We start from the raw sequence: 26,602 nt of genomic DNA, 5'->3' as shown, positions 1-26,602 counted from the left end.
TCATCAGACGGACCACCACCGCCTCCTGCAACGGCACCTATGTTTGGGCGTGCGGCAGACGCCATTCACTACGCGACAGACTTGCCTGACTTGTGAGATGAGCTTGCCGAAACCCTTGACGTTAGGCATGTCGTAACCCCTGCATTTCTGCATGTAAGACCACCTAGAGCCCATCATCCCCTCTCTTCTCTACCAATACATTCATTCGCAGCGCTATCGTGACCTTTCCCACATGGCTGCTTTCCACCAGCGCGACCGCAGGATCCTGCTCCGACGGCAGACTTGGATGCAGTAAGCGAATCGGTGGACGGCGGATTACCCTCGACGGGGCTTGGCTCTATGTCGGATGCGCGTGGACAGGACAGAGCCGGGCTGGTGCTCGCTGTGATGCGTGCTGACCCTGACTTGGCCAAGACAGCCGTGCTCTACGACAGTTGCTGGCGTCGCTCGCGCCTCCCCTCCCCTCCCCTCCTTAGCCTCAAGCCCTTCTGCGTTACTGAGTCCGCCCTGACTAACAGCTTACATGCCTGCACCTCGACCACATATATCGGCCTTGCAAGAAGCCTTGCGCACGAGCGGTTCTGTCAGTTACGATTTGCGCTGCGCGGACTGAGCGACCCTAGCTGAAAAGGCAGTTGTCGCGGGTGAAGCGATGGAGTCCCGACTCGCTGCTGTCGCTTTGCCCTTTGAAGCACGTCGACGGATCGGGTCGACAGAGAGTCGCGTGCTAGCAGGCGGAGCAAATGACCTTCAGATACTGCGCGGCGGAATGATTCAGGAACCTTGGCTCGAAGCAGCTTGCGGAACTCTGTCGTAAGGCTGCGCACTGATGTGAGCTCGAAGATGTGACTCATGATCATTCAAAGAAATGCATACTTTTCAGATTTGTGAGTGTCGCGGTTGTCCTACGAAGGGATGATGGTGGTCACGTTGCAGGTGCGTGCATCGTGCATGTGATGCGAGTCCATGCAGCGCGTGCGTGACAGAACTCCAAAAACGCGACAGGACACGAAGCGCCCGCCCATCCATGTGGCATCGTCCTGCGGATTCCGCCAACTCGTTTCCAATCAGCCAGCCGGCGAGATGGCCTAGCAACGGGACAGAAGCTACCCGTCAGCGTGGTCTGGCGCCAGGGTTGCACGTACAGTGGCATCGGCATAGTAGGTGGTCTCATCACAGCGCCCACTCCTTACTTGCCACTTCAGCAGCGGCGCGCCTCGATCCAGCTTGCAAGTGCGCTTTTGCCGTCTTGACAACATCCGAACGGTCTTGAGAAGCAGTGTTTTATGCGACGTTCACAATTACCTGTGGCCACTGAGCGTACCTTCTGGGTGACTTGGCAAGGGAGAGGTGATGCACAGGTCCTTTGCAGGACATGTGGACTTGAGTCAGAGGCACACTGTGAGCAAGGGGCACCTGGAGGTTCAAAGCTTGGACTGAGCAGGGTCTCTATCCCAGTCAGAAATTTTCGGCAAAGTAGCAGCCGTGCTGGCAGCCTTGTATTGTGTAGCGCATGCAAGCGAGAATGACACAATGTTGGAGAAGCTTGCGCTGCCAGCAACATCACCGGTCCGTCACAGGTCACACCGGCTTGCTCTAATTGAGGGGTGTGCGCTAGGTGTACATGCTTGGCAAGCTGACCGTGGTCAGCCTCTGTCAACATTGGCGTGGAGGACCCTGCTCCTGCCAAGTATAGTTTGCTGTAAGGGTGAGGGTTTGCTTCAGTGATTGGCCCGGTAGTATGTTATTGCTGGTTGGGAACACCAGCTGCTGGTAGCCCCAATCCTCTGCACTCAGTAGACTTCTGTTGCATGGCGTCCGCATTGTCCAGCGGAACGGTCAGGTCCGAGGGTTGAACTGTGAGCAGCTGAGCAGGGTCTCTACCCCAGCCAAAGAACTGCAGCAAGGTTGCGGCTTGGCCAGCGGCCTTGTGATGCGTGGCACACTTGATGGCACGATGTTGGAGAATCTTGCGCTGCCAGTCAAGCAGCATGTCCCTGAATGCAAGAAGCGCGGGGCTGGGAGTGGCTTTGCGCTTGCAGTGCCGCTTTATGGTCTGGTTCTGGCCAGTCGGGATTGCTAGGTGGCGCTTGAGGCAGCCTTGCACGTTGCAAGTGAACCAGCGCGCTGTGTTGCAGAATGGCAACGGGTTGTCTGGGTCTTCCTGCTGCTCCACTGCTGTATCGCCTGACGCCATGTCTCGACCAATGTAGTCGATGAGGCCTTTGAGCGTCTTGCGCATGTCGGCGTCTCCTGCTATTCCCAGTTGTGCATCCGTGCGCCTGGTGCGCAAGACGAGATGGTCGACTGCTTGCGCGAGCAGGAAGTCGCTGGTCAGCGGTGTTTCGGGCTCTGCGTAGACTGTGTCGGTGGGCAGGACGCAGCCCTGCAGAGCGACCGGAAGGAAGCGGGAAGCGGGGTATGTGACGGCGCGAAGAAGGAGGGGCTGCGGTGCATTGACTTGCTGTAGCCAGCGCTGAACGTCGGATGGCCAGAGCAGCTCAACAGATTGCAGGTCGTTTGCATCCGTGATCATGGTGAAGGTGCGGCCGGAACAGGTGTGGTGGAACTCTTCTCTTGCGAGTCCAGTTACACCACAGTGGCGACAGGAGAAGGAGAACACTTGGCGGCTTCTATACGTAGATCGCGCTGAGCAGAGAAGGCCCATGGCAGTTTCCGGTGCAAGGCAGGCGGTCTGACCTGCTTGACTGTCGAAGACGCCGGCTGCTCTGCCAACGTCGAGACCTGGGGGCAATGAAATGAGCCACGCCCACCAGCCTTGATCGCCCACGGTGAGGCCCTGCGGGCAGGGGACCCTTGCGAGGGGATTGCTCTGCGCAAGTTCGACAAATCGCTGGCCTTGTGCGATGCGCGCGGGGCCGGCAGAGCTCTTCTCTGTCAATAAAGCCGTCTGGATGCTGTGCTTGCTAGAGTGGGCTGATTTTTGCTGGGCTTGCCGCCAAGCTTCACCATCTGACAGTGCTTCCAAGGCTTTGAGGTTAGTTGCCAGGCCTCTGGCAGACCGCACTGTCTGCCATGCTCGGTAATCGTCTTTGACTTGGCTGATCTCTGCGTCCAGCTTGGGGGTCGCTGAATCTGCAGCTTTCTTCAGTGCCAAGGGGTCGCCGACGAAGTTCGGCGCCATGTGCTGGAGCGCTCTCAGCTTTAGGCAGCAGAGGAAGATTAGCTGAGCGAGGGCGCTCTGACGGACGGGAGACCCGTCGTACTTGAGGGATCCAGGGTGCGGGAGCACAACAGCGACGGCGTCAAGTCCCTCCACGACCGAGATTGTCCCTGCATACTTGTGCATTTCGACCGTCGTCGAATTTGCCCTCAACAGTGTAGAGGCGACTTCGGAAGACAGCAGCGCCAACACTGCAGGATAGGCCACGCCTCTTCGCCTTCGGAGCCACTGAACGCCGAGGAGGATCCATCGCAAGCACACTAGATGAATGATCCACTCGTAATGCTCATCGAGTGTTGAGGCAAAGAGATCCAGGAAAGGTCCGGTCTCGAGCCCTGCTTGCGCAGAGAGGTATCTCCAGAGCTTGGGCCCGCTGCCCGCTGCCTCACCGAAGAATGTCGTGTGACCGAGAATGTCACCCATGGTGATGTCCTTTCCGACGCAGATGATCTGGGCAGGCTCTGCGGGAGAGAGAGCATCCAATCCGTGTACCGCGTTCCTGGCGGCTTGCCTGGCTGCTTGCAGGCCAACAATGCGATGATGAGCGCGAGGCCGGTTGACGAGCCACCACTCTCTGGCTGTGAGCTGCCAAGAGAGCATGTGGGTGTAGGCCGGGGCATCGTCAGCGAGATGAGCGGAGGGCAATGTTGTCGGCGCAGTAACTGCGCTGGGTGCTTGTGCAGTGTCGGCCGGTGTCGAGATGGTATACGCCGCGCAAACATCTTGAACTTCCTGCTCAATCTCGGTTTGCTGGTTCAAGACGATCTGGTCCGTCAAGATGCCGCCATATCGAGCACTGTTGAAGGATCTTGTGGGTGGACCAAGATTGATGAGGACTCTCTCAACGATGCCGATAGCAGGTACGGTCTCCAGCACGGCATCGATCGCGGGGGAGGTCGTGGCTTTAGATGAACCCGCAGCTTTGAGCGTCGTCGTCTTGAAGGATGGCATTGGAAAAGTAAGACCAGCCACCTTTTGCAAGAGGATTTCTTGGACGGCCACGTCCTTTTTTGCTGTCAGCTTGGCTGCTTGCACCATTTGGACTCTAAGCTTGTTGTTCAATTGCACGTGGCACACATCCTGCCATGATGGGGCAGTTGTCTCTTCTTCTTCAAGCGGGATGGACAAACTTGGTAAGTCAAACGTGATGAATGCCGAGTGTCGCTCTCCCAAACTTGACAAAAATTTGGTGAGCATGGTGCAACTCTCTCCTTTCTCATCGTTACGAGCTCTCTCTGCGCCGGAGACATGACTGGAAAACCAAAGTAATTGTCGGACCTGCCGATCAGGGTCTCTTGGAGGAAAAATGGTGCCAAGGCCGAGGTGGGGAATTGAGCAGCGAAGAGTAGGTGGGCATTGTCGGGTGAGCAGTAGTGAGCTTGGTCAAAGGTTCCTCCAGATGATCTGCACCTCCAGTAGAAGTGCGCATCTTGCGTGACGTTGGTGGCAGACTCTTTCAGCTGCAATTCTTGCGGCGAGAAGCGCCCAGAGTCCATACCAAGGAGTAGGGCCTCGCTTGGTGCCAGGTACATGTCCCAGGAACTCTTGCTGACCTGTGCAATCCCTTGAAGCGCAAGTCGCGCATTGACAGCGTCAAGGAGGCCGAGTGACTTTGCTTCCAGGAGTGGTTGTTGCTCTGTCCAAAGAACCTGAAGCTCCTGCCTCAGAACCACATCAGGCATGTCTGCGGCATGCTTCTCCAGCGCTCTTGAAAGCTTTGCCGTGGTCACCTCCACCTTTTGCTTCTTCCATGCCCTCTGTTCCTCTGGGTCCAGGTCCCGTTCAAAGTCTGCAGGCCCATCGCGACGCTTGCTGACTCTCAGGGACAAGAGAGGAGAGGTGCGGTGGGCGAGCGGGTCCACATTCTTGACGGCATCTGGTACACACATTTTCCTGCTGTGCAGAGTGTCGCGTCAATGAAAAGTTTGAACGAGCGTGCGCTCGAGTGACAGACTCACCCTTACGACAAACTCGTGTCACTGAGCGAGAGCGCGAAGCTGCTTCTGAAGGAGAGAGGGTGAGCGTGCAGTCTGATGGTAACGAATGTGTCACGTGCATCGACGCACGATGCGCGCCTAGATGCGCGCCTACATATACACCCGCATGTCCCACTATAGATCTTACCTCAATACCATCATCATCCGCGTGTCTTAGGCGTGAAAGAATGACGTGAGCAGGCGGGTCGCGAAAGGTGAGCAGAGACTGAAGGGTGAGTAGCGGGTCACGGGTAGACTTGGGTCAATTGCAGATACACTCGGATGCACCGTGTGCAACTTATTGGCGCGACGTGTCGCACGTCAAGTGCATGTTTTTCGAACTGACTTTGCAGTCGAGTTTGTGCGCATGGCGAGTCGGAAAAGGATAGAATCTACAAACGGCAATGCAAACTCGACTTGCAGAGCCAAAGGGTGACACTCTGCGCCCCTCGATAAAAGTCTCTCAAGCGACGTTTTCGCAGCCGCGTGACGCCAACATTCCACTGATCGTCCGTGGACCATCATGCATGCATTCGGTGCTGTGGTGCTACATGTTCCTGAGATCGAGTCCCGCGCGCGCTTGTCGTCCTCGCACCTTGCGCACTCGCACCCGCCCGCTCGCGCTCGAAATTCCTCGCACCTCGGGCGCTCGTCTCGCACCCGCCCGCTCGCGCTAGAAATTCCTCGCACCTTGGGCGCTCGGACGGAGCAAGCTAGGTTTCCGCAGCGTGTTACGTGTCAAAAAGCGATGAAGCGTCTTGCCTGGCTCGTTGCCAATGAGCTTGGTCAGCTCCTCTTCGTTCAGATCGCACAGCTCTGTCAGATCCCTGACAGCGCCCATGACGTAGTGCACATTCTTCGTGGTGATGCCTGGAAGACTGAGCAGGATCTCCTGTGGCGTGAGATTGTATCCGCCGGCCAAGCCAGCAGCGGACAAGGCCGTCTCGTTGTTCGCGCTATTCTCGTCGGTGCCTACAGCGGCGACTCGAGCCATGTCCGGCTCGTCGTAAGATGCCTTGAGATCCAAAAAGATGTTTGCCGTCTGATGGGAAGAAGACGACCAAACAACGCGGAGGCGGTGGAAAGCCGAGGTGAGCAGAACCAATTTGCTCTGAATGTCGAGCTCGTGAGGCTTGGTTGTGCGCACATTGGTAGACCGTCCGTGCGTCTTTGCTTCGGATACGGTCTGGCATACACGAGGGTCAGACGCACACGAGGGTCAGACGCATCACCAGACTCGCGAGCGCCGCGCCGCCGGCTTACCTGCAGCGAAAAGCTTTTGCGCTCGTCAAACTCGATGAGTAGAATCGGATGAGTGTAGTGGATGGACATCATCTCGCACTGAGTGTACCTGTTCGCCATCACTCCCAGCAATCGTTTTTGCTCTGTACATTCAGCAGTGTCGCGGACCGCACGTCTCGCATGCGCACTCACAATCTACCCGAGTTGAATGACTGCACCAGATCCGACAAGCTCTTCCTCTCGACGCACATTTCCGGTGAGAGGACATAATCACCTACCTGCAAGGTGCAAGGCTTGACCTCGACACCCGCGGCATGGAGCATGGACGGCAAGCTGGATCTGAACTCTCTCATATCGACGATGATCCTCGGCGTCTCGTTTGTGACGGAGATCTGGCCCCCAGCCATTCTCGAATTGATCGTTCGGAGAGGTTGCTCCACCTCGGTCGAGGGTCGCCCATCTGCGAGCAGAGGCAAAGCCATGTTCGCCTTTTCTCGGATGAGGCGCTCAAAGGATTCCTTTTCTCGACGCATTTCCGACAAGTAGCGCTGCTCTTCTACGCTCTCGGCGTACATGAGAAAGTAGACTCTGACGGCATTGGCAATGGGTGAAGCTCTGTAGCACTGCGGCGCAAAATCGTCGTTAGCTTTCGCCCTCGCACGCAAAATTTTTCTGCCACAAGACACTCCTCTCACCTCCAAACGCCTAACAAACGCGGGATTGGGGTCGTACAACACTATAAAGCGCGGTTTGAGCTCTTGCAGCATATTGTCATCTGCATCGCCCCGATACGGTCGCACAACGACCAGCTCTTCGGGACTAAGTATGCCAAAGTAATTTTCAAACTCCATTTGACTGAGCATTTGGGTGGATGGGGGAGCGATCGCGTTTACCAGTCCGCCTTTCGCACCACCTTCTTCCTCGTCTTGATCTCCCACATCATCGTCATCTGCATCCAGATCTACGATGCTTGGCATTTCAATGTCCGCTTCGGTGGCACCGCTCATGATCGCTTCTTCTCGTCCACGTGCAAGCGCTTGGGACATGCTGAGGCAGAGCAGCACAGCGTCGACACCGTTCGGATTCGTAAGACCGCCCGCCGCTTCACTAAAGACAGCCGCCGCACCACTCACAATGTCGCCACGCTGTCCGACTCCTTGTCCATGTCGGCGCCCCTTTCGGCTGCGCCGCCCTTGACTCGAGTCAAAGGAACCCCACCGACAGCTCCGCCGCGTCGCCTTCGCCTTTTGAGAGCGCTAGCATGCCGATCAAATTCAGCTGCCTGGTCCTTCCTCTTCAGCGCCGCGGACCGTCCATCGTGTTCGCTCGCGCCATACGCGTGGCCGTTCGTGGCGCTTCGTCCATCAGCACTCGGATTCGCGGCTGCGTTGCCGGGCACATTCGACGCAGCAGATCCCATATTGCCTTTCCAAAAGAGGTGATGCTTCAGTCGTCTCTCCATCATTTTCCTCCCCGGATTTGGATCGTCTGCGTCTTCCAAACCAGAAGGGCCGTGCCTCAGGGGCTTCATCTTGGCCAAGTACTCTCGAAGCTGACCGCAAGTCTGATCCGAGTCCACCATGACCAGGATAGTGTTCTTTTGCTTTTGTGCTGTACATCGAGACCCGTGTTCAGCACCGTGGTCGCCCTTACTCACTCAAATCAACGGTGCTCGCCTCACTCACTCAAATCAACGGTGCTCCAATGCACTTCCTGTTCAATCTCATCCAGCACCTCTCGCAGCAAGTGCCACTTTGGATTCTCTTCCAGCACGGCTTCCAGGCCAGGAGGCATCCACCAAAGTCGATCTTTCTTTTTGCGCGTGCTTTGCCCTTTGGCAGCGCTACCGCCACGAAGAGCGGCTTCCGCTTCGGCAAACTCCTCGTTGAGACTCGCTTGGTGGGCCGCTGCAAAAGCTTCTGCCTCTTCGTCCACTTCGTCTGCCTCCTCCTCGCCGGCGTCAATGTTCAGCTCCGCAGAAGCAGAGACCTCTCCAACGTACACGCGACGCTTCGCCTCGCCAAGGATGGTATTTGCAGCGTCCATAAAGAGCCAGGGGCTAGGTCCGCCTGACGCATACTCGGACGGCAAGCCGGTGCGCGGTTGGTGTGCCAATATAGTCTCTAGATATTGGTTGAAACGCACTGCGTCGTACGCGAGAAGGAACCTGGCAAGGGGGAGAAAAGGTGAGCTGCCACGCGAATCGACCCCTGCATCCGCCCCCCGACGTACCTCAAAAGGCCTCTCAAAGTGGAGAGATCGCCGACCAGCTGACGAGTCTTTGCTCCTACACGGTGCCAGACGGGATCGAGCTGCCTGCGCACGATAGCGTCGAAAGATCTAAAGAGGGCATTCTCGACGGTGCAATCTTCAATGTCGACCTGCATGAGGAGGGCAAGTGCTTCAATTTGCGCGCCACATTCCGCCTCTACGGATTCGCGCGCGCTCTGCTCACATTCCCAGCTCCTCGTTTCAGCTCGCCCAGAGTTGCGTCGAGACACTCGACGATTGCCGTCTGAATGGCGCGCATGCTTCTAGAGAGCGGTTGGTGCAGCTGTATCACGTCTCCCCTTCCTGAGCCCAGGTCCCGAATGACGGATTTGTGGAATCTGTGTGCGCCCAGCTCTGGGTGAGGAGGGCGGCATTCTGCGCGGCAGTAGAGCGTGACGCATTCGCTCACCTGGGCCACACCCTCACTTCTCGTATCCGCAATTGACCGAGCACGGTCTGCAGAGGACTCAGTCCAATGGCAAAGCGGTCTGCATCGTCCGAAAAAGCCTTTAAAAAGCCGTCCTTGTTCTCTTCGCGGTACATCCGCGCAATGAACGACTCGGTGCAAAGAGGCGTGATCCTGGCCGAGGGGAGAGCGTGCTGATCAGTCGAGCAGGTCCTCGTTGAGCTCTGCGCGCTAGCACTCTCAAGGCCGCACTCACTCCTCGGCGTGCATCACCACGATGCCAGCCACCTTGCTGATGGGAATCTTGTGGTTGAGCATGTCGACAATAAGGATTCTCGAGGTGATGGAGAGCAGTCCGCCAGCGGCATACAGCTCTTGCCTACACCCGCGCATACACCCGCGCAGACAGTGCATCAGAAAGCGCGCTCTCGGCCAATCATGCCCCCTCACATCGCGCGCGCGCGCGCGGCGCTACTCACCTGCTGCTGACGTTGCTGTCGTGCACGATTCTCCTCAAGCCAGGCTTTCTCGCTCCCATCAGGTCCAGCTCCGCGGCGATTCCAGCGCTCTCCTCTTCGCCCGCATTCACCAGCAGGATGAGCGCGTCCTGACTGTCGTAGCACCTTAGCAGTGCGCTGATGATCGTCCTCAGACCCAATCCTCGGGCAAGAATGGTCAGTGCATCCCCTTCATCCAGCGGAGCATCAGGCGGCGGGATCAAGGATTGCAGAATCTGTCGCTGAAAGGGCAAAAGGGTGGACAGGTGGGAGTGCGGGTGTGGATGCAGGATGGACTGCGATTGCGCATCCAGCGTTTCGGGCAACGACGACCCGTCGCGCTCTCTTGTTGCGGCTATCGACGACGTGCGAGAGGAAGAGGCAGGGAGAACAGAGGACGCTCGACTTCCAGCGCGTGAGCCTCGCCTAGTGGAGCCCGAGGCATCGACGAAGCTGGCAGGAAGCGCTCCATCTCGTCGGGACATGGTGCGGATGTGCGCTGTTGGCAGCTTGGGGCCGCGCCGAGAGCGTTACACTGCCAGCTCGACTGCAGGACTCGCCCGCCTGCCTACTCCTCCGTGCGCGAGTGGAGCGCCGTCGGCATTGGACGGCACGGGCAGGGCAGCGACCGCAGCCGCTTCTGGATATGGCTACGGATTGATCAACCTGTGGCCGAACAAAAGTCGCGAGTGGGGGACACCGCGTGGGAGAGAGAGCAAAGGAGTCTTTGCCCGCTGGTGATGACGATGATGGTCGTGTGGGGAAAGCTGCGTGTATGCGCGAATAATCAAATGCCCCGCGACAAACTCGGCGAGCTTTGTGGAGGCCGCACGCGCGCGTGCGCAGTCGTGTCACGTGTAGAGAGACAATCTTGACTTCGAATGCCTCCGGCCCCGAGCCTGTGCGAAAGATTCAAGACGCACACGGTCTTGCGTCTGTGGGCGAGAGCATCGTCGATTTCAACCACACTCAAGTCTGCATCCACTCGACAAATGACGGTCACCACTCGACTGGCGCGCGCAACCAGGACAGCGTGGTATTACGAAGCAGCAAAGTCTACTTCAGGCCGCATTCTCTTTCAAGAGACGAGCGACATACGCAGCCAGCTGGTCCAGCCCGACGACTTGCCCCTTTCCCTGTCCCTCTACGCTATCCTTGCCCTTTTGCTCCTTCACCCTCACTTCTTGCGAAGCCCACTCCTCAGGTGCCAAGATGACCGTGAGCGGCACGCCATCCTTTTCAGCAGCTGCAAATTGCGGTCCGGGTTTGGGCTTCGCCTTGTACAAGAACTCTGCCTGCATGAACACGAGCAGACGACGATTCCGAGTCAGGTGGTGAGCACGTGCCACAGCTCACTTTGCGCCACAGCTCACCTTGATGCCGGCATCCCACAGCAGCTTTGCGACCTTCATGCGCTCCTTCAAAAAGCCATCCCCACCCATGCTCATCACAAAGCAATCCACCGGCTTGGCCCTGAAGCGAGACTTTTCTCCATTCCTTTCCGCTTCCTTGATCCTCTGCATCAGAATCGCAAATACCCTCTCCACGCCTATGGAGACGCCGACGCAAGGTACCGAGTCGAGCTTCTTGCTGCCGCTGAACATGCCAACGAGATTGTCGTACCGTCCACCAGCAGCGATGGAGCCCACGCCTACCGTGGACTCGTCGATCTCTTCCTCCTCTCCCTGTGCCGTCTTCTTTTTCGATTTTGCTTTCGACTGTTCTGCTTGCGCGCCCGATACCTCCGCACCACTTGCAGCTGCGAAAGAGGGCGGCGCAGAAGCGGCAGTGATCGCCTCGTAGATGATGCCGGTGTAGTAGTCTAATCCGCGGGCAAGGCTCAGATCGAAGCTCATCTTTTCAGAAATTCCATAAATGTCCAGATAATCGTAGAGCGTCGCCATATCCTTGAGGCCTTCCACCGCCCTCGCGCTGGAAGTCAGTCTCGCATCGCCGAACAGCTTTGTGATGAGATCTCTGCCGCCTGAACAAGACGAGACATTACTCAGGCGTAAGGTGCGCACTCACGTTCGCACGAAGGCCACGTCCACACTCACCCTTTAGCTTGACGTACTCTCCGATCCGATCAGCAGTCTCCCCATCGAGTCCCTTCTCCACCGTCATTTCCCTCCTGACCTCTTCCCAGGGGCTCTTGTCCAGCTTATCCACTGCGCTAGAAATCTGTCTCGTCTTGTCCGCCGGTACTCCGCACACGTCAAAGATTCCGTCCAAGATTTTGCGATGGTTGATCTTGACTGTGAAGGAGCCCAAGTCGAGTGCAGTGAGTGCTTCCACGAGGATCAAAAGAATCTCCGCATCGGGCACCATGGCATCGTACGATCCCGAAATGTCAAAGTCCTGGAGAGTGTGGAGGGAGGTGACGCAGGTCGTCGCAAAGGTGAGCTTGGTGTGGGCGCTTCAAGTGCGTCGCTATTGAGCAGCGCATTCGAGGGGCCAAGTTCGTCGGCACTCACACACTGGTAGAATTCGCGGAAGCGTCCCTTGGACAGGGCGGGCTGATCCCTTCGATACACCTTTGCAATGTGATACCTCTTCATGGAGCCATACTCGATCGGGTTCATCGCGACGAAGCGAGCAAAAGGGACCTGTGCGCGCGCGCGCGCGTGAGTGGGGTGATGGGTTGCTGAGAGGTGATGCACATACACGCCCCCCCAAAGTTCCGCCAGCCTGTTGCACTCACAGTCAAGTCGTACCTCAGGCTGCACAGCTCGCCGCCTTGGTCCATCAGATCGTATATCAGCTTGCTGTCCTCTCCATACTTTCCAGCCAGAATCTCTCTCCTCTCAAACACCGGCGTGTCGATGGTGACCGCGCCATGGTTTTGAAAGACGCGCGTGATGCTCTCGAAGACTTGCGACCGAACAGCCATGGCCAGAGGTTCCCAATCCCGCGTACCTTTGGGCGTCTTGAGCACCATCTTGGATCCCGTTGCTGCTGTGGCAGACTTGCTCGCGCTGCCAGCGGAGACGCTCAGAGCCTTTAGCTGCTCCTTCAGAGCCAGCAACGCGTCCACCTCTGCCTTGACAAGCCCAGCATCGGCAGACTGCTCTTTCAGTGACCGAACCTTGGAACCTTGCGCATCGATCGCTGCGATCAGCGCCGTCCTGTCGGCTGTCGTCGCGGCAGAAGCGGATGCGGACATCTTTGCGAGACTGGGGAGATCAGTGGGGTTTGACCAGATGGCAGAGGGCGTAGCGGTCGTAGCTCGATAGAATGAGCGCGGTGTGAACGCAGAGGCGAGGCGAAGGACCATCCAATCGATCACCGCTGGGGCGCTTCGAGGCGGGGCTGTATGCGTGCAAAATGTGCTGCAGTGGTGAGGTGGGCTCTTGTGTCTATACCGAAACAGACGTTTGCGAATGAGTGAATGCAATCACAATCACGAATCACGCACCGTGAAATGTGGGCTTTGCACTCGCCGCTACGACAGCCGAGAGCGAGGCGTAGAAGAAAGGCGCTCAAGCGAGCGAGTCATCGCCGTTGCATGTGCGTGTGCATGCCGCGCGCGCCCTATTGATCCACGTGATCGAGTTTTTTGGGGCCTGGCCTTGTGATCGCTCCCTCGCTCGATCGCGTCTGCGCGTCTGTCGTGCGATGCAGCGAGGCGCCCTGCGCTGCATGCACGCACGCACGCACGCGTGCAAATTGTGCTCCGCGGAGGCCACGATGCGCGTCATCGACTCTCGACTCTCGACTCTCGACTCTCGACTCTCGCGACTGCAACAGTCACGTCACGAGTAACCTCTTCCTGGTGTGCGGGATGAGTGCATTCATTCGCTTTCAAATGACGCCGCGTTCGAGCAGCAAGATGCGCCCTTCGACGACGAGATCAAGGAGCGTAATGGTGTTCAAGCCACGCCAAGCCCATCAAGCGCACGAATCTCGCAGAAAATGGAGATCGAGTTTGGGGGGGAATGACATCGCGCTCGAAGCAAGAGGTGGGGGCTGACGTTTGGATATGATACATTCAAAGGCAAAAGGTGACCAAGGGTGACGAGAAAGATTCTACAAGGGAAGCGCATGAAAGGTCGGCCTTTTTTCCCAACAAGCGGTGGCAGGCATCGGCCACGCCGATCAAGATCCTATTTTACGCCGTTTGCGAAGCCAAACCAAGAAGAACGGTCGTCGGGCTGCCGAGTCTCCACCCTTTGCCCATTCTCGACTCTTTCCACAGCCTCTTCTTCTCTTCATCCTCGAATCGAACTTGCTTGAGCACACTCGACCTAGACGTGCTCGAGGTGCGCTTGAGCGAACTCGTCGGCGACGCATCGAAGGGCATGCAAGCCGCGTCGGTCGGAGACGGTGATGAACCGGTTGCGCGCGCGTTCACCGCGGTTGGCGGTGCTGCTGCTGCTGCTGTTGCTGCTGCGTCGTTACGAGGTCTTTGGTTGGAGCATGCGTCGCTCTGCGCGCAGTCCTGCGCCTCGGATGTGTGTGCGGTGCCGTTCACCGTCGATCGGACCATCGCGGCCGACTGCAAGTCTGCAGGCTCCGTCCTCGAAAGTTTGCGCTCGCGTCGTCTCTTGACCTTTGCAGACCATCCGGCAGCCAAAGAAGCTTCGACGAGCAGCAGCTTGGAGGCTTCTCCTTCTCCAGTCGCGCACCTCATCCTCTCGTCCGCCATTTGGCAGAAGTATGTGGGAGGTGGCGAGTTTATGGACACGTAAGAAGGCGGTGGCGTCCTGCTCGGCGTCTGAGATTCCACCGTCGAGAGGCCCTTTAGACTAAGGTGAGATGGTCTGGATTGCAGAGCTGATGCCTTGTTTGTCGCGGAGGCGTGCGCTTGTGCGGCCGTGCACCCCCTCGATGCCGGCAGCAGGGATGCGAGCTCGGTGCCCAATTCGAGTTCGAGCGCGTTGCTGAGCGATAGACTGTCGAAGCAGCTCAGCTCTTCTTCTTCGTCGTCCGTCGAGGATCGATTGGACAGTCGATGATGAGCATGGCTCTTGGCTCGCACGCCAAAGGAACGATCCGTAATGGCGATGGTGAGCATGCTGTTGCCAGTCCGTGGAAGCTGGTGAAGATCTCTCCGCTCGGGTGGGGGATTGTCGAGGTGTGACGTATAGGCGAGTCGATCTCTCACGCAAGAGGAGGATGTGTGTGTGTGGTTTGTTTGTAGCAGCATACGTGGGGCAGAGCAACACAATCCAAAGGGTGCCAGGCGGGCATTCACCTCTTATACCTGTTGCCTCTCCACTGGCACTATCACCAATCACGCATGATCCAAGCCGCCGCCATCACAATCAAGAATTGTGAGCGTGTTTGCTACCAACAACGCGAAACCTTCTCTTCCCGAAAGGACGAGTCCCTGAAGCCTGGAAGCCGCCCGCCCGCCCGCCCGCACGCACGCGCTTTCCCATTTACCCGCTGCGCACGCACGACACGACTTGCTCGCCGACCATGGCTGATCTGTTTGTGGGCAAGCCATCGTGGGCATGGTGCCATGGCCGGACGGGCATGCAGCGGGTCCCGTCAACTCCGCTCTGCCGCGTTGGTTGTGAGCACACGCGGCCAGCAGGGAGCGAGCTGAGTTCGCCTGCCTCCTGCTGCATGTGCAGCAGCAGCGGGCGCATCGCGCACGCGTGCGCGAGCGAGCCAAGAAGATTCACGATTCGTGGGTGTTCGGTCGGGATGGGATGGGATGCACCTTTGTGCCCGGGATCGTCGGGCTGTGCATCAAATAGCAACACGGACGACGATAGTGTAGACAGAACCCAAGAGCGATGAATGCAGTCACAAGTTCAGCCTCTTGACTTGGCTTGAGGCTGCGCTTGCCATCCATCGCCATTCGTGACTCAGCTTGGCCACTCACGACTGTCGGTGCCGGTACGAGCGCAGTCAGACCGGTGAGTCGATCGATCGATGCCAATCAAGCAGCGCCATCAGCGCCAGCGCCCGCCCATCATCAGTCTCACGCAAAACAAACAGCAGCAGCAGCAGCAGCAGCAGCAGCAGCAGACGCGGTACCGCGATTGTCTGCGGGGCTTGGCCGCGTGAGTCATTTATGTATACGTAAATAGGTACGGTGCCGGGCACCCATGCATGCATTCCACGCGCTTGCCTTTGCATGGGTCAGCTTTTCCTGCTGTCGATCGAGCTGGTCGTGATTGCGTGCCGTGCCGACCGCGGCGTGTCTGCGCTCTGCGTGATGTTGTGTGGCGCCTAGCTGACTCTCACGCTCTTTCACCGCAGCAGAGGCGCTACTCTTAGAGTTTGGCAAGCGACAATTAAGCAATCACGAATCCAGGTCGCGCTGCAATTAAGTGATGTGTATAGGGAGGGTCCTGTGCCTGCATGCATGCATGCAGACGGCGTTGATAGGGTGATTGCGCGGCAGAGTCGCGGCGAGTATAGTCACGAGTCTGAGTGTGAGTGTGTCTCGGTACCGATGCACACTTTGACTCTGACTCGCGACTTGCGAAGACATGCGCGACACGTCGAACAGAATCCTCTACTCACCACCGTCCCTCACGTACACGCGCTACCCGCGCTCGCTGCTTCGCATCGGAAAGGCAAGTTCGGTCGGGATCGACTTACGTGCCATGCATGCAGCTTTCGTTTCAAAGAGTCGGTCTGTCTAGCTGATCTAGGAACGCGCAGCAGATTCGATCGACCTGCCCTCGAACCTAGGAACGCGCGCAGATTCGATCAACCTGCTGCCCTCGAACCCATCCATCCTCCCGCGCGCGGCCCACTCAGACTGCATGCTTTCTTGGCTTCCGCGGGATCAAGCCACACCGCGCTTCGCGTGCTTCGGGGAGCATATACATGGTACCGGCGTGCCTGCCTGCCACGCACATCAGCCACTCGATCGCATTCAAATCGCAACCATGCACGCAGCAGCGCACGCAGACGCAGACGCAAACGCACCGCGAAGTGAAGTGCTGTGCTGTGCTGTGCTGTGCTATGAGCTTGGTGGAGTGTGATGCGCGCGCGCGGAACCGATGCTGCTGCGTGGCGGCTGATCGGCCCGACGCGCTCAAAGGGTGACCGACGAAGGGCGGCCGTACGTGCCATGCAAACAAGCATCCGGCCACGATTTCGCATTTCGCGTTTCACGATGCACAGGACAAGCACGACCGAAAAGCGGCTTTCGTGGAAATCCTGATGCGCGCGATGGCGCGTGGACAAATTCACGAGGCAGTCACGAGTCGCATTCACGATTGAGAGAAACATCCGGCACGGCCCCTCTACGTAGCTAGCTAGCTCCTCATGACCGCTTTTCTCTCACACGCTTCTAGCAGCGCGACAGACGGTCCAAACGCGTGCGCCGCCAGTCGGTCCATGGTGATCGAGCCTCGATACAGGTAGGGCGTCTGCCGGTCAAACAAACAGGACCCCTGCTCGCTCTCGACCCTGCGTCATCGATCGGATGACGTGGCGTGCTTTTTCTGACGCCATAGTCCTGTCCAAGCAAACGTCCAGAATGTCATTCCCCCCGCAGACGTCGTTTGAGCTTGGCTCGCACCGCCCCCCCCCCCCAAAGACGTGGACCCGGGTCCTGTCAGGTCGTTGCTTTCAGAAGCGCGTCCGACGACCCATCTTGCATCGTGAATGGGCGGGTGGTACGTTCCGCCTTTTTCGCGCTCGACTACGACTACGACTCGCGCTCGACTACGACGATCAGTGCTCGCTCGCTCGTCGGGCGAAAAGAGCGCGCAGCCGCATAGAAATTTAAAAAAAAGTCCCTTCGAGAATGTGAAAGTGGAGAGATCAGGCTCTGCGCCTCAACATCGCCCATTATAGAATGTGGAAAAGGTGAATCAGCATGAGGTGTGCAATAGTCTACCTGCCTTGCGGTTCTGCCGCCCGCGGCCACTTGAAAGATCTGTACCCCTAAACTTCGAGACGCACGTTCGATGCCATGACATCGCAAGAGGATGCACACAGCAAGTCGACATCCCCTCACTCACCGATTCGAGGTAGCAGAGACGATTGGGAAAGAGAGAAAAAGGGGGGGCGGGGGGGGGGGGGGAAAGAGCTGCTGCTGCTCGATCCTCGCGATGCAAAACCGCTCTCGAAAGCTTGGGCCAACGCTTGAGCATCACCAGACCGCTCGCGAGCACACGTCTTTGAGATCGTGAGATGAATGTATTGCGAGCAGGAATCAGATTCGTTCTATAATCGGCCGCAAGGCGCGCGCGTCCGACGCCTCAAGGTGGGTGCGCCAAACTCTACTTCTTGCCCTTGTCGTCGCCCTCGGGTTCCTTGGGAGGGGTGAGCTTGAAAGCGTTTGGAGTGTAATCCTGACCCTCTCCGATCTGCTCCCACGGACTCGTTCCCGAAAAGTCTCTAAACGCCTGCGTCAATTGCAGCGGTTCCGTCACGATCCTCTTTCTCTCCTCGTCCCATCTGACTTCAGAGTAGCCAGACAATGGGAAATCCTTTCTGAGCGGGTGGCCCTCGAAACCGTAATCCGTCAAGATCCTTCTCAGATCGGGGTGGCCCACGAAAAAGACGCCGTACATATCGTAAACTTCCCGCTCGTACCAATCGGCGCTGTGGAAGAGAGCAGTGGCAGATGGGACCGGAGTGACTTCGTCCGCGTATGTCTTGACCCGGATGCGAGCATTGTGTCGCACAGACAAGAGGTGATAGATCACCTCGAAGCGCTGACTGCGGGTAGGATAGTCCGCTCCCGAGACATCCATGAGCGCCTTGAACTGCGTTTGCGTGTGATCACGAAGGAACTGCAGCGTGGGAATGACAGAGGCTGGCGCTACATACAGCGTCAACTCGTCCTTTACCACCGAGAATTGTTGAATGTACTTGGGAAGACCTGCGCAGCAGCGTACATGCGCCATGAGAGGTTCAGCCCAGGCGTAACAGAGAGGCGAGCTGCGCGAGGTCAAGGGTTGCACTCACAAGATACGAGATAGGTGCCGTAATCGTGGAGTGCAGGAGTGATAGTCTTGAACTTGTCCATCGGGTTGGATCCTGCCGACTCGGCAAAGGGCGAGTCAGGGTTGACTGACGTGTCGATGAGAGGGGGATGGCGACGTCAGCGGGAGGGAATCGGCGCGACTTCCAAACGCTGCATCTTGAGGCGTGAGGGCTCGCAACATGTGGCTATCGCATGCAGGCTGGCGACCTGCGAAGCGTCGCGTGTGCCTGCCCGACCCAGCTCTTGAGCCTCGCCGTCCTTGCCCTCCTACGCGGCCAGCAGACAGTCTCGGAAACATCGTCCACCACGCTGCTAGACAGCATAGACCGTGCTACAAAGGTCCAAGATGTGCATGCACCCCGAGCTCTTCCATCGCGACCTCCTTCTGACGATATACAGTAGCGGCACAGCTGGCGTCGCGAGCTGACGTTGCGAGCTTGTGGCGTCCTTCCCTGGTACATTGTTGATTCCTTCTACCGATTCAAGCAGCTGTATGCCCTGACTTGCCCCCTCCACGCCAAGTAGCCGCATCCCCACTCACCCTTATCTCCCGCAACACCCTGCAGCGCAGCTCTGGGCTTGGCGCTGGACAATGCTCTGACCTGGACGGGTGCGACCGCTTTGGACAAGCTCTGCGCTGCTCCCTTGGTCGCTTGACCGCTGACCGCACGGAGCGCTTGACTTGCGCTTCTGGAGATGGACAGCGACATGATGAGCCACGAGGCGGAGATTGTGAGTGGGATGTCTGGCTGCGGGCGCGGGCGCGGGCGCGAGGGTGCCTTCGTGGCACTGCCTGATCGAGAGCAAGTGAGAGAGAGAGACGTGCAGGGATAGAGTGTGTGGACAGTGCTACAGGCAAGGAGAAGCGTCGATGGCGATGCGTGCGGTGAGGGAAGAGTCAAGGCTTAGCGGACGAGCGACAGCGTTGGGGTTGGTCGGCTCTCCGAATCACAGCAATCAGAGTTGTGATTCGTGCGTCGCGACCGACGTTCCTAATCGCCCGTGCGTGCGACGCTGTAGCGTGGCGGGCGTTTGGTGCGCATGGCCGTCGATCCCACGTGGACATCCCGCGCGTTACTCGGCGCGCGTGGATTGGTAATCAGTCACGAGTCGTGAGTAATTTGAGTTTTGAGTTTTTGAGTCAAGAGTCTTGAGTGAATCAAAATCTTGAATCGCGCGCCACAAAACACACGTGACTCGTTGGACGGCACTACGAAAAGACGAGGCCGCGGCGCTCATGCTTGTAATGCTGTAAAGCTGTCCAACACACGCAACGATAAACACCCAACACCCGACCACCTCATTCGTGATCTACTCAACACAGAGAGAATCTCAGTCACGAGTCACGAGTATCGAGGTGTCTGAAGAACAAGAGTTTGACATCCTGCAGCCGGCGAAGAGGCGATTTGGAAAAGCCATTGTCCTTGGCGGAGAGGCGACGGCTGAGTGAGAAATGTCTAGCTCAGATCATGGTAAGGAGGAGGAGGAGCGGAGGGCATCAGGTAAACCCAACGCCCAAACTTTGAAAGTTGCTGGCGAAAAGAAGGCCAATGACTTGGATGCGGTACCGCGCGATGCCACCATCGCAGACCCGCCAGAGCAGGAGGAGGCGGCGGCGTCGCGCGACATGGCTGCACCTCGAGCGCCCAAATCAGACGGCAAGGAGGGAGAGAGGTGGGAGAGAGGCAGGGGACGGGGCCGGGGTAGAGGGAGAGGCGCTAGTCGGGGTTCGGACACTGCGAAAGGACGGGGCCGAGGGGGAGGAGCAGGAGGAGCTGCACCAGGGAATACGAAGCCGAGCAGCGATGCAGCATCATTCGTCGTCGACTCGAGCGATGCGGTTCACGTGAATGCGAATGGAGTTGCAGATCCGCAGTCAGGATCAGCAGCACAGTCCAGCATGCCCACCTCGCCCCCCTCTGCGCCCAAATCTCCCAAGGCGTCCCCAGCATACACCAATCCCACGCGGCATACTACAGGAGGTCCTGCTCGCTCCAAGCCGAGCGAATCGGAGCTAGAAGCTAGGTTGGCCAAGGCTAGAGCGGCTAATGAGAACATCATGGCTAGGCGAGCACAAGTGGAGGAAGACTTGCAGAGATATGGAGAGAGGACCAAGGAAGAAGAGGCGAAGAGGAGGGAAGCAATGCAAAAAGAGGCGGAAGTGAAAAGGGAGAAAAAGGAGAGGATGAGAAGGGAAAAGGAGAGAGATGTGAGTTGGCTCTGTGGTAGCGGTGTCACGTGTCGCCTGTGAGAATTGCCTCGTGCAATGTCAAGACGAGATGCTGATCAAAGTTCCTTTGTGTCATCGTCTCGCAGGCCGCTATAGCGCAAGAGAGGGCAGCGAATGCGGCGCGAAAGTTGCAGCACTCTTCGACCAGGGCTTGGGACGCGGAAAAGGAAGAGCAAGTGCACAAACCTTGGGAGAGGAATGCGCGACCGGACGCTGTACGAGGTGGCGCTCGAGCAACAGGTGCGAGACCAGAAAGAGGCGCCTAGACGGTCGCCGACCGCACGTCTTACGACGTTGAGCCGAGTCATTCGCAAGATGGCTAGATGGCGCTACAACGCAGCGCCGTGCCGCCGCATTGCGTGTGACCATGTTGCTTGTCAGCTACATCTACTCCGCCCAGCTGGTGGCGAGCGAGACAATGGAGTGATCAGCTGACTATCTATACCCCTCAATGATACTTCTACTACACCCGATTATCAGAGCGCTCTGCACTCAATGGCGGTCCATCACAAGAATCGCATGAGCACGCGTGCAGCCTCCTTCTTCCTCCACACTCAGTCGCCAAGCGAAGCGACCGCGATGGTGGGTCACAGACAAGCAGTGTCCCACTGACGCTGAGCTGTGACCGCCAATCATACGTGCTCCTTGCCCACTTCGCTTGGCTGATGAGGCATTCGTCGCTGCATTCATTGTCGCTCTTGAATGGCCGGCGTTTGGGCTCGGCAATGGTAAGCTACAACGTGACCAAGTTCGGCGAGCGCGTGTATGCGCTCTTTTGGCCGCATGAGAGGTGATCTCGACGCACAACTAGCCTTGGCCGTCTGCCATGCACATTAGGCCCGATCTCCTCAGATCGAATTTTGTTGCGTGGTGGCCTTTGAATTCAACATTCGTGGCTGCAATCCACGATTGACGAGCTTCATCGACATTCTGATTTGTGGCAAGCTACACGAGACATCGCTGGAAGTGAGCATAGGATTGCTTGTGTCAGGCGTCCCAACCATCTCGCTCATGCATGTCTATGCGCGTCGCGCGCTTCGTCACGTGCTCACGTTTGTCCCCATGTTTCACGCAGCCGAGACTCAAGACTCATCAGACTCCTGACTCGACCGAGACCATGACCTGCATCAGGCAGGACTCACGACTTAATTGCTTGTGTGCGTGCACGGCAAGACGACCGGAAACTCGTGACTCCTCCATCATCTCCCGCCCGCGATCCCAAAGACGATGCAGTCGAGGGCCCCGCTGCGCAACCACTCAGCTTTCCACCAGCAGGGCCGCCGATACACATCCACCAACTTCGGGCCAAGACAATGACCGCGCCAATCGAGTTCATCGCAGATGCCGGGGCGTGCTTGGCCTCGACCAACGTCGTCGGCGGCGCCGGTCGGGTCAAGTGGATGGTGCGCGAAGAGTCTCAAGCTGCCGCCGACAATGGCTGGCGGATCTTCAGCGACATCGACACGGAGGAGTACCTGGCCGACTCGGAGAATATGCAGGTGGTCGACTTTAATCTGGTCTGCGAGCGCGAGCCCGCGCTGATCGGCATCTGGGACCTGCCAGTCGGCTCGGACCTGCAGATCGTCGATGAGGGTGATGGTATCAGCATCGTGCACACCGACACTGGCATCGCGATACCGCGCGAGCAAATGTTCGTGCCGGAGCAGTGGCGGCGCAAATGAGCCCCCCGTCTCGTCTCTTCTCTTCTCGTCTCGTCTCCTCTCGTCCCTCCCCTTTGCCTGCGACCCGTGCTCCCGATCAGGTCAAGTCAGGTCAGGTCAGGTCGCCCAGGAGGCGGTGGTGGATCAGCTCTCCTACGGTCTGCTCAGCAGGTCGTCAGCAGCATTGGAAGTACTACTCCCTTCTTAATCACATCACATCATTTCCTGGCGTCCAGTGGACAGCGCTCATCGTGTCAGCCAAAAGGAGCGGCAAGGAAAGACGTCTGCTGCGACACAGATGCTGGTCTCTATGCATAGCAGAGCACTGCATCCAGCGCGGTTTCGGCACGCGCAAGTTGCGCTTCGACAGTCGACATGAACATCTCCATCAGAGGTGATGGGTCCTATCGACTCTTTTTCTTTGTTGTAGTCGTGCAGCCTTCGATGGTGTTACCGCAGATGCGACTATTCCTGACCCAAGTTCGGCGCGCACGCCTTCGCCCACACTTTGCCTTGAAACGATTTCGTGCAATGCATCTCCGACGGCGCCTTGTCCGCCCTTTTGCTGCATTTTCCCCCTCGCTGCCCAGAAAAGAGAAAGGGCGATCGCTTGTCCACTTTGTGGTGTCCGAAAGCAGAGCAATCCGGCCTCGTATTTGACCACAGCATGCGGGATAGTGCCAAAGGACTAGACTGTGAGGCATGGGAGCGTGCGGGATAGTGCCAAAGGACTAGACTGTGAGGCATGGGAAGCGGAATTGGAGCAGAATCGTGTAGACAACGTGCTCAGAGAGTTAATCATTCCAAGCCGATCTGGCCACACAGACCTCTCCTCTGCACCAGAGATGGCTGGCTGATGCAGAGAAGATCTTTGTGTACCGCAAGCAAGCCCAGACAGTGGGTCGATTTCCACCGCTGCTCTTGATTCGCGGGCTGAAAGCACAAGAGGTGAATGAATTTCAGAAGGCGGCGTCATTTGTCAGAATCTGTGTACACTGGTAGCTGGCAACCTTTTGAAGAACTGCACATCAAGGTTGCTCATGGGTCGGATGCAGCACAACGGCTGACAAGGCTCTGTACTTGTTCTCATATCGATACTCCATTGAAGCTCGTGCAATTGAAAAGTACAGGTATGAAAAGAGGGGCCGAAAGAGAGTCGGAAATGCCCTTCAGGGTAAGGAGGGAAAGCGGGCGAAGAGAGAGAGAGAGAGAGTCAGACTACAGATGAATGAAGTGTATCAGGCGAGAGTCGAACATTACAAAAGTTCAACATAGGAAGCTGGATGAGCAACATGGCAGGGTGTTGGAAGACCACAAGCTCTAGCTCGAAGAGAGGACGAAGCTTACAGTCCTCGCAATCGTAATGCTCAACTTCTCTCTGGACATAGAGTCACATGCGAGAAGTGGGCTAGAAGAGGAATGTTGTGCGGTCAAGCCAAACGATCAGCTTCACGGGTCCACCTGTTGCGGCTAGCTTGAATCTCCGCAAGAGGCGCGCTGGGGCTCGGACGGGTGTCCATCGCGACGGGAAGATCCGAAAGTGGCGCGTCTCTAGACCGAAACGAGTGATGGTCGTCAGGATCGCTCCGAAAGACCTCGGTATTGATGTTGAGTCGGACGCCTCCTGCTTCAGCAGCCTCTCCCTGTCTGAGTCGGTTGGACGAAAGAGGCGATGGTGCAGAAATCTGTTCGAGTGCGAATCCCTCCTCGCCTTCTTGCTCCATGTCGTTACCCATCTTCGATGCACCATTTGCCTGCTGATGCGGGCTATGCACTTGCCATGCGCCATGCGGATGAGATCCAGATCGATTGCGCTTTTCAGTGTGGATTTGCTCCAAAGGCGGGGCATTTCGGAAATTGTTTGTAGCGGCTTCGGGATGCTGGACAAAAGAACGATCGAAAGAGGGACTTCCGAATTGTTTGCCCTTGCTCTCGCTACGACTGCTGAAAAGGCCGATAGAACGTGAGTTTGTTCCATTGCCGCTGCTGCCCAAGTGCTGATTGTTGCTCGTCCGGCCGAATTGCGAATCTTGACGAAGGTCAAGGAAGACGCGGCAATATGCAATGGGTGCGACAACAGCTGTCCAGACCCCTCCGAACAATGTCACCTTGTCTGGAAGTGTTAGCGTCCAGATACCGACGATCCAGTAAGACGCGGTGACGACAGAGTACCAGAGAACGGTAGGCTGAAGGAGCTTTTTGCGCATCGCTCCCGCCGGCTTACGACGCAGACCGATGATGGTGAAGACCAGAACCATTGTGTCGAAAACGGCGGGTACCCAGTATGTCACTACTTGGTGCGGGTCCAAGGATAAGAGGCAGCTGTGCAATCCAATCGGATTGGGCGTGGCGATGAGCTGCGTGTAGCCAACCCCTACCATGCAGCCTACGGTGGCCATCAGACTGATGACAAGCATCAGTAGCACGACTTTGTTCCAGTCTTTTGGTTTTGAAGCAAGCACATGGGCGGCAAGAGCATTGCGTCAGCCGTGTCGTCCTTCGTCCTGTTTGGCATTGCCGCCAAGACATTGTGCCAATTAGCGCAACTCACCCCAAATGGCCATGGTGCGCAGAATGAAAATACTGCCACCGGCAGCGTGAGTGACAGCCTGCGGAATGTAGAGTGCCAACACACCCGATTGACAGTGGGGACTTGCACGAAGCGAGTACGTGATGCAGGCGCAGAGGACGATGGAGCAAGCCCTGCAGTGCGATGTGCAAGAGATGTTCACGGCGTGCAGACAAGGCGGCAGAATGGTAGGATGCGTCAAAGCATTTGGTCAGCACCGATGCGATGCAAAAAGAGAATTGTGGCTGTGCCATTGGAGAATAGCAGGCAGGCGATGGGCAAAGGAAGAAGAGAACACTCACCGACAAACAAAGTAAAGGGCGTTGCTCCACCTCCAGTTCGCGCGGAGAAGTCTGATCTCATTTGCCCAGTTGGCGACCCACTCGACGGAGACGACACCAATGGCAAAACCCGCATAGACCGCAAAGGTGATGATAGCATCGATGATCTCGTACTGCACCGGATTGACGGGAACGAGCAGCGCAAGCGCTTCTGGTGGTAGACTGGCCATCGTGACTTAATATTGTGCCGTGTGTCAGGTGTGCGCAGCTAAAGTTGGCTTATTGCGTTCCGCAATTCGGCACGCGACTGTACCGCGAGAACCGAGAAGGAAGAGAGTCACGAAGGGGAACCGGGGGGTGCATGGGCTTCACGATTGGGATTATAAGAGGAACCGAGAGCAGTGCATCGCTCACACGCCAGGACAAGGAAAGGGTGGGAAAGGCCGAGGGGGCGAGGGGCGAGGGGCGAGAAGGCAAAGTTGTTTGGGCCGCGAGGTGGGCGATTGTTGCCGCCGTGAGAAGAGAACATCCGCTCGTCGCTCCCATGCTTCTTAGCCCAGCTGCAGCAGCATCGAAGCGGTGGAGGTGAGGGACTCACGACTGGGAATGGGTGGTGCGTGTTCCTGATGCAGACGCACATAGCCTTCGCAAAGACGCGCACCAATCGTGGATTTACGGTGCAGAACGCACGGGCGACCCGCGACCCTGATGATGATAATGCACCAAGGCGTCAATTTATGCTGCATCCACATGGTCTTGCTGTGCAGCAGCAATTAAGCACTACAAGGACTGCGACTGCCGAGGTGGGACGTCAAGTCACCATATCTGGAAAGCGCTTTGCTTGGCTTTGAAGGGACGAGTGCGGGGCGGGGCGGGGGCGGGGGCGGGGGCGGGGGCGGGGCGGCAACCGTGCTCTGAGCTGGCTTCCGCATGGTCGACCACGGTGGCTGCCAACACCGCTGACAAGCCTTTCAAGGGGGTCGATGTGTGCGTATCGCTCTTCTTGGTGACGCCATTCTGATTGCTGCTGCTTGCTTAATTGCCAGCGAACGTGGGCAGTACGAGCTGTCCATGCGGCGTTTTAATTCTGATTGCTTTTTGCAAGTCACGAGTGTGTGCAACAAAGCCGGACGGATAGCCATGCAGCCGTTTGTGCAAACATTCAAATTCACATTCTCGCTTAGCTGTTGAGCCAGTCTGATTGCATCCGATACTGATCGCCCGCCCGCCCGCCCGCACAACAGAAGAGGCGAGTTGTGTGGACGCTGCGTAGAGGCCCCGGCCCGAGCTGCGCGGTCGCGCCGCGCTAGCCAGCGTGGACCATGTGGTCGCGCGATGCTGACGCATTCATGCGTCCTTTGATTCAAATCATGAAACTCA

General features: G+C 57.5%; 8 protein-coding genes across 8 annotated transcripts; 2 read left to right on the top strand and 6 right to left on the bottom strand.

Moving 5' to 3' along the window:
* Positions 1–1,569: 1,569 nt before the first annotated feature.
* Positions 1,570–5,112, bottom strand: IE81DRAFT_368457 (hypothetical protein). Its single transcript, XM_025517151.1, has 2 exons — positions 4,411–5,112; positions 1,570–4,264 (listed from the first exon to the last, which is right to left on the bottom strand). The coding sequence occupies exons 1-2, from the start codon at positions 5,071–5,073 to the stop codon at positions 1,745–1,747; spliced, it is 3,183 nt and encodes a 1,060-aa protein (XP_025367413.1). The 5' UTR covers positions 5,074–5,112; the 3' UTR covers positions 1,570–1,744.
* A 558-nt stretch (positions 5,113–5,670) lies between these two features.
* Positions 5,671–10,326, bottom strand: IE81DRAFT_325773 (hypothetical protein). The gene is made up of 11 exons (XM_025514621.1): positions 9,559–10,326; positions 9,336–9,458; positions 9,083–9,253; positions 8,858–9,011; positions 8,635–8,783; positions 8,088–8,569; positions 7,536–8,013; positions 7,098–7,449; positions 6,595–7,025; positions 6,424–6,511; positions 5,671–6,346 (listed from the first exon to the last, which is right to left on the bottom strand). Exons 1-11 carry the CDS (start codon positions 10,059–10,061, stop codon positions 5,834–5,836), a joined length of 3,444 nt encoding a protein of 1,147 aa, XP_025367412.1. The 5' UTR covers positions 10,062–10,326; the 3' UTR covers positions 5,671–5,833.
* A 217-nt stretch (positions 10,327–10,543) lies between these two features.
* Positions 10,544–13,030, bottom strand: IE81DRAFT_325772 (histidyl-tRNA synthetase). The gene is made up of 5 exons (XM_025514620.1): positions 12,278–13,030; positions 12,051–12,182; positions 11,634–11,934; positions 10,950–11,560; positions 10,544–10,871 (listed from the first exon to the last, which is right to left on the bottom strand). Exons 1-5 carry the CDS (start codon positions 12,737–12,739, stop codon positions 10,638–10,640), a joined length of 1,740 nt encoding a protein of 579 aa, XP_025367411.1. The 5' UTR covers positions 12,740–13,030; the 3' UTR covers positions 10,544–10,637.
* Positions 13,031–13,302: 272 nt separating this feature from the next.
* Positions 13,303–14,813, bottom strand: IE81DRAFT_342849 (hypothetical protein). Its single transcript, XM_025515717.1, has one exon. It carries the CDS (start codon positions 14,720–14,722, stop codon positions 13,685–13,687), a length of 1,038 nt encoding a protein of 345 aa, XP_025367410.1. The 5' UTR covers positions 14,723–14,813; the 3' UTR covers positions 13,303–13,684.
* Positions 14,814–17,771: 2,958 nt separating this feature from the next.
* IE81DRAFT_293700 (F420H2 dehydrogenase) lies at positions 17,772–18,568 on the bottom strand (the record flags this gene model as incomplete). Its single annotated transcript, XM_025512014.1, has 2 exons — positions 17,772–18,376; positions 18,463–18,568. Coding segments are annotated over 2 exons (711 nt in total), but the record flags the coding sequence as incomplete, so codon positions are not given.
* A 1,158-nt stretch (positions 18,569–19,726) lies between these two features.
* IE81DRAFT_368452 (hypothetical protein) lies at positions 19,727–21,361 on the top strand. The gene is made up of 2 exons (XM_025517150.1): positions 19,727–20,690; positions 20,798–21,361. Exons 1-2 carry the CDS (start codon positions 19,935–19,937, stop codon positions 20,975–20,977), a joined length of 936 nt encoding a protein of 311 aa, XP_025367408.1. The 5' UTR covers positions 19,727–19,934; the 3' UTR covers positions 20,978–21,361.
* A 663-nt stretch (positions 21,362–22,024) lies between these two features.
* On the top strand, positions 22,025–22,393 carry IE81DRAFT_349431 (hypothetical protein; the record flags this gene model as incomplete). Its single annotated transcript, XM_025516388.1, has 1 exon — positions 22,025–22,393. The coding sequence occupies one exon, from the start codon at positions 22,025–22,027 to the stop codon at positions 22,391–22,393; it is 369 nt and encodes a 122-aa protein (XP_025367407.1).
* Positions 22,394–23,701: 1,308 nt separating this feature from the next.
* Positions 23,702–25,650, bottom strand: IE81DRAFT_235059 (hypothetical protein). The gene is made up of 3 exons (XM_025511164.1): positions 25,244–25,650; positions 24,924–25,075; positions 23,702–24,812 (listed from the first exon to the last, which is right to left on the bottom strand). The coding sequence occupies exons 1-3, from the start codon at positions 25,450–25,452 to the stop codon at positions 23,803–23,805; spliced, it is 1,371 nt and encodes a 456-aa protein (XP_025367406.1). The 5' UTR covers positions 25,453–25,650; the 3' UTR covers positions 23,702–23,802.
* Between the last annotated feature and the right edge of the window lie 952 nt (positions 25,651–26,602).

This window comes from Ceraceosorus guamensis (genome assembly GCF_003144195.1).
Source record: "Ceraceosorus guamensis strain MCA 4658 unplaced genomic scaffold IE81scaffold_74, whole genome shotgun sequence".
NCBI classification, from domain to species: domain Eukaryota; kingdom Fungi; phylum Basidiomycota; class Exobasidiomycetes; order Ceraceosorales; family Ceraceosoraceae; genus Ceraceosorus; species Ceraceosorus guamensis.
The sequence above is the reverse complement of the archived record's forward strand: the minus strand, read 5'-3'. Positions and strand labels throughout refer to the sequence as shown.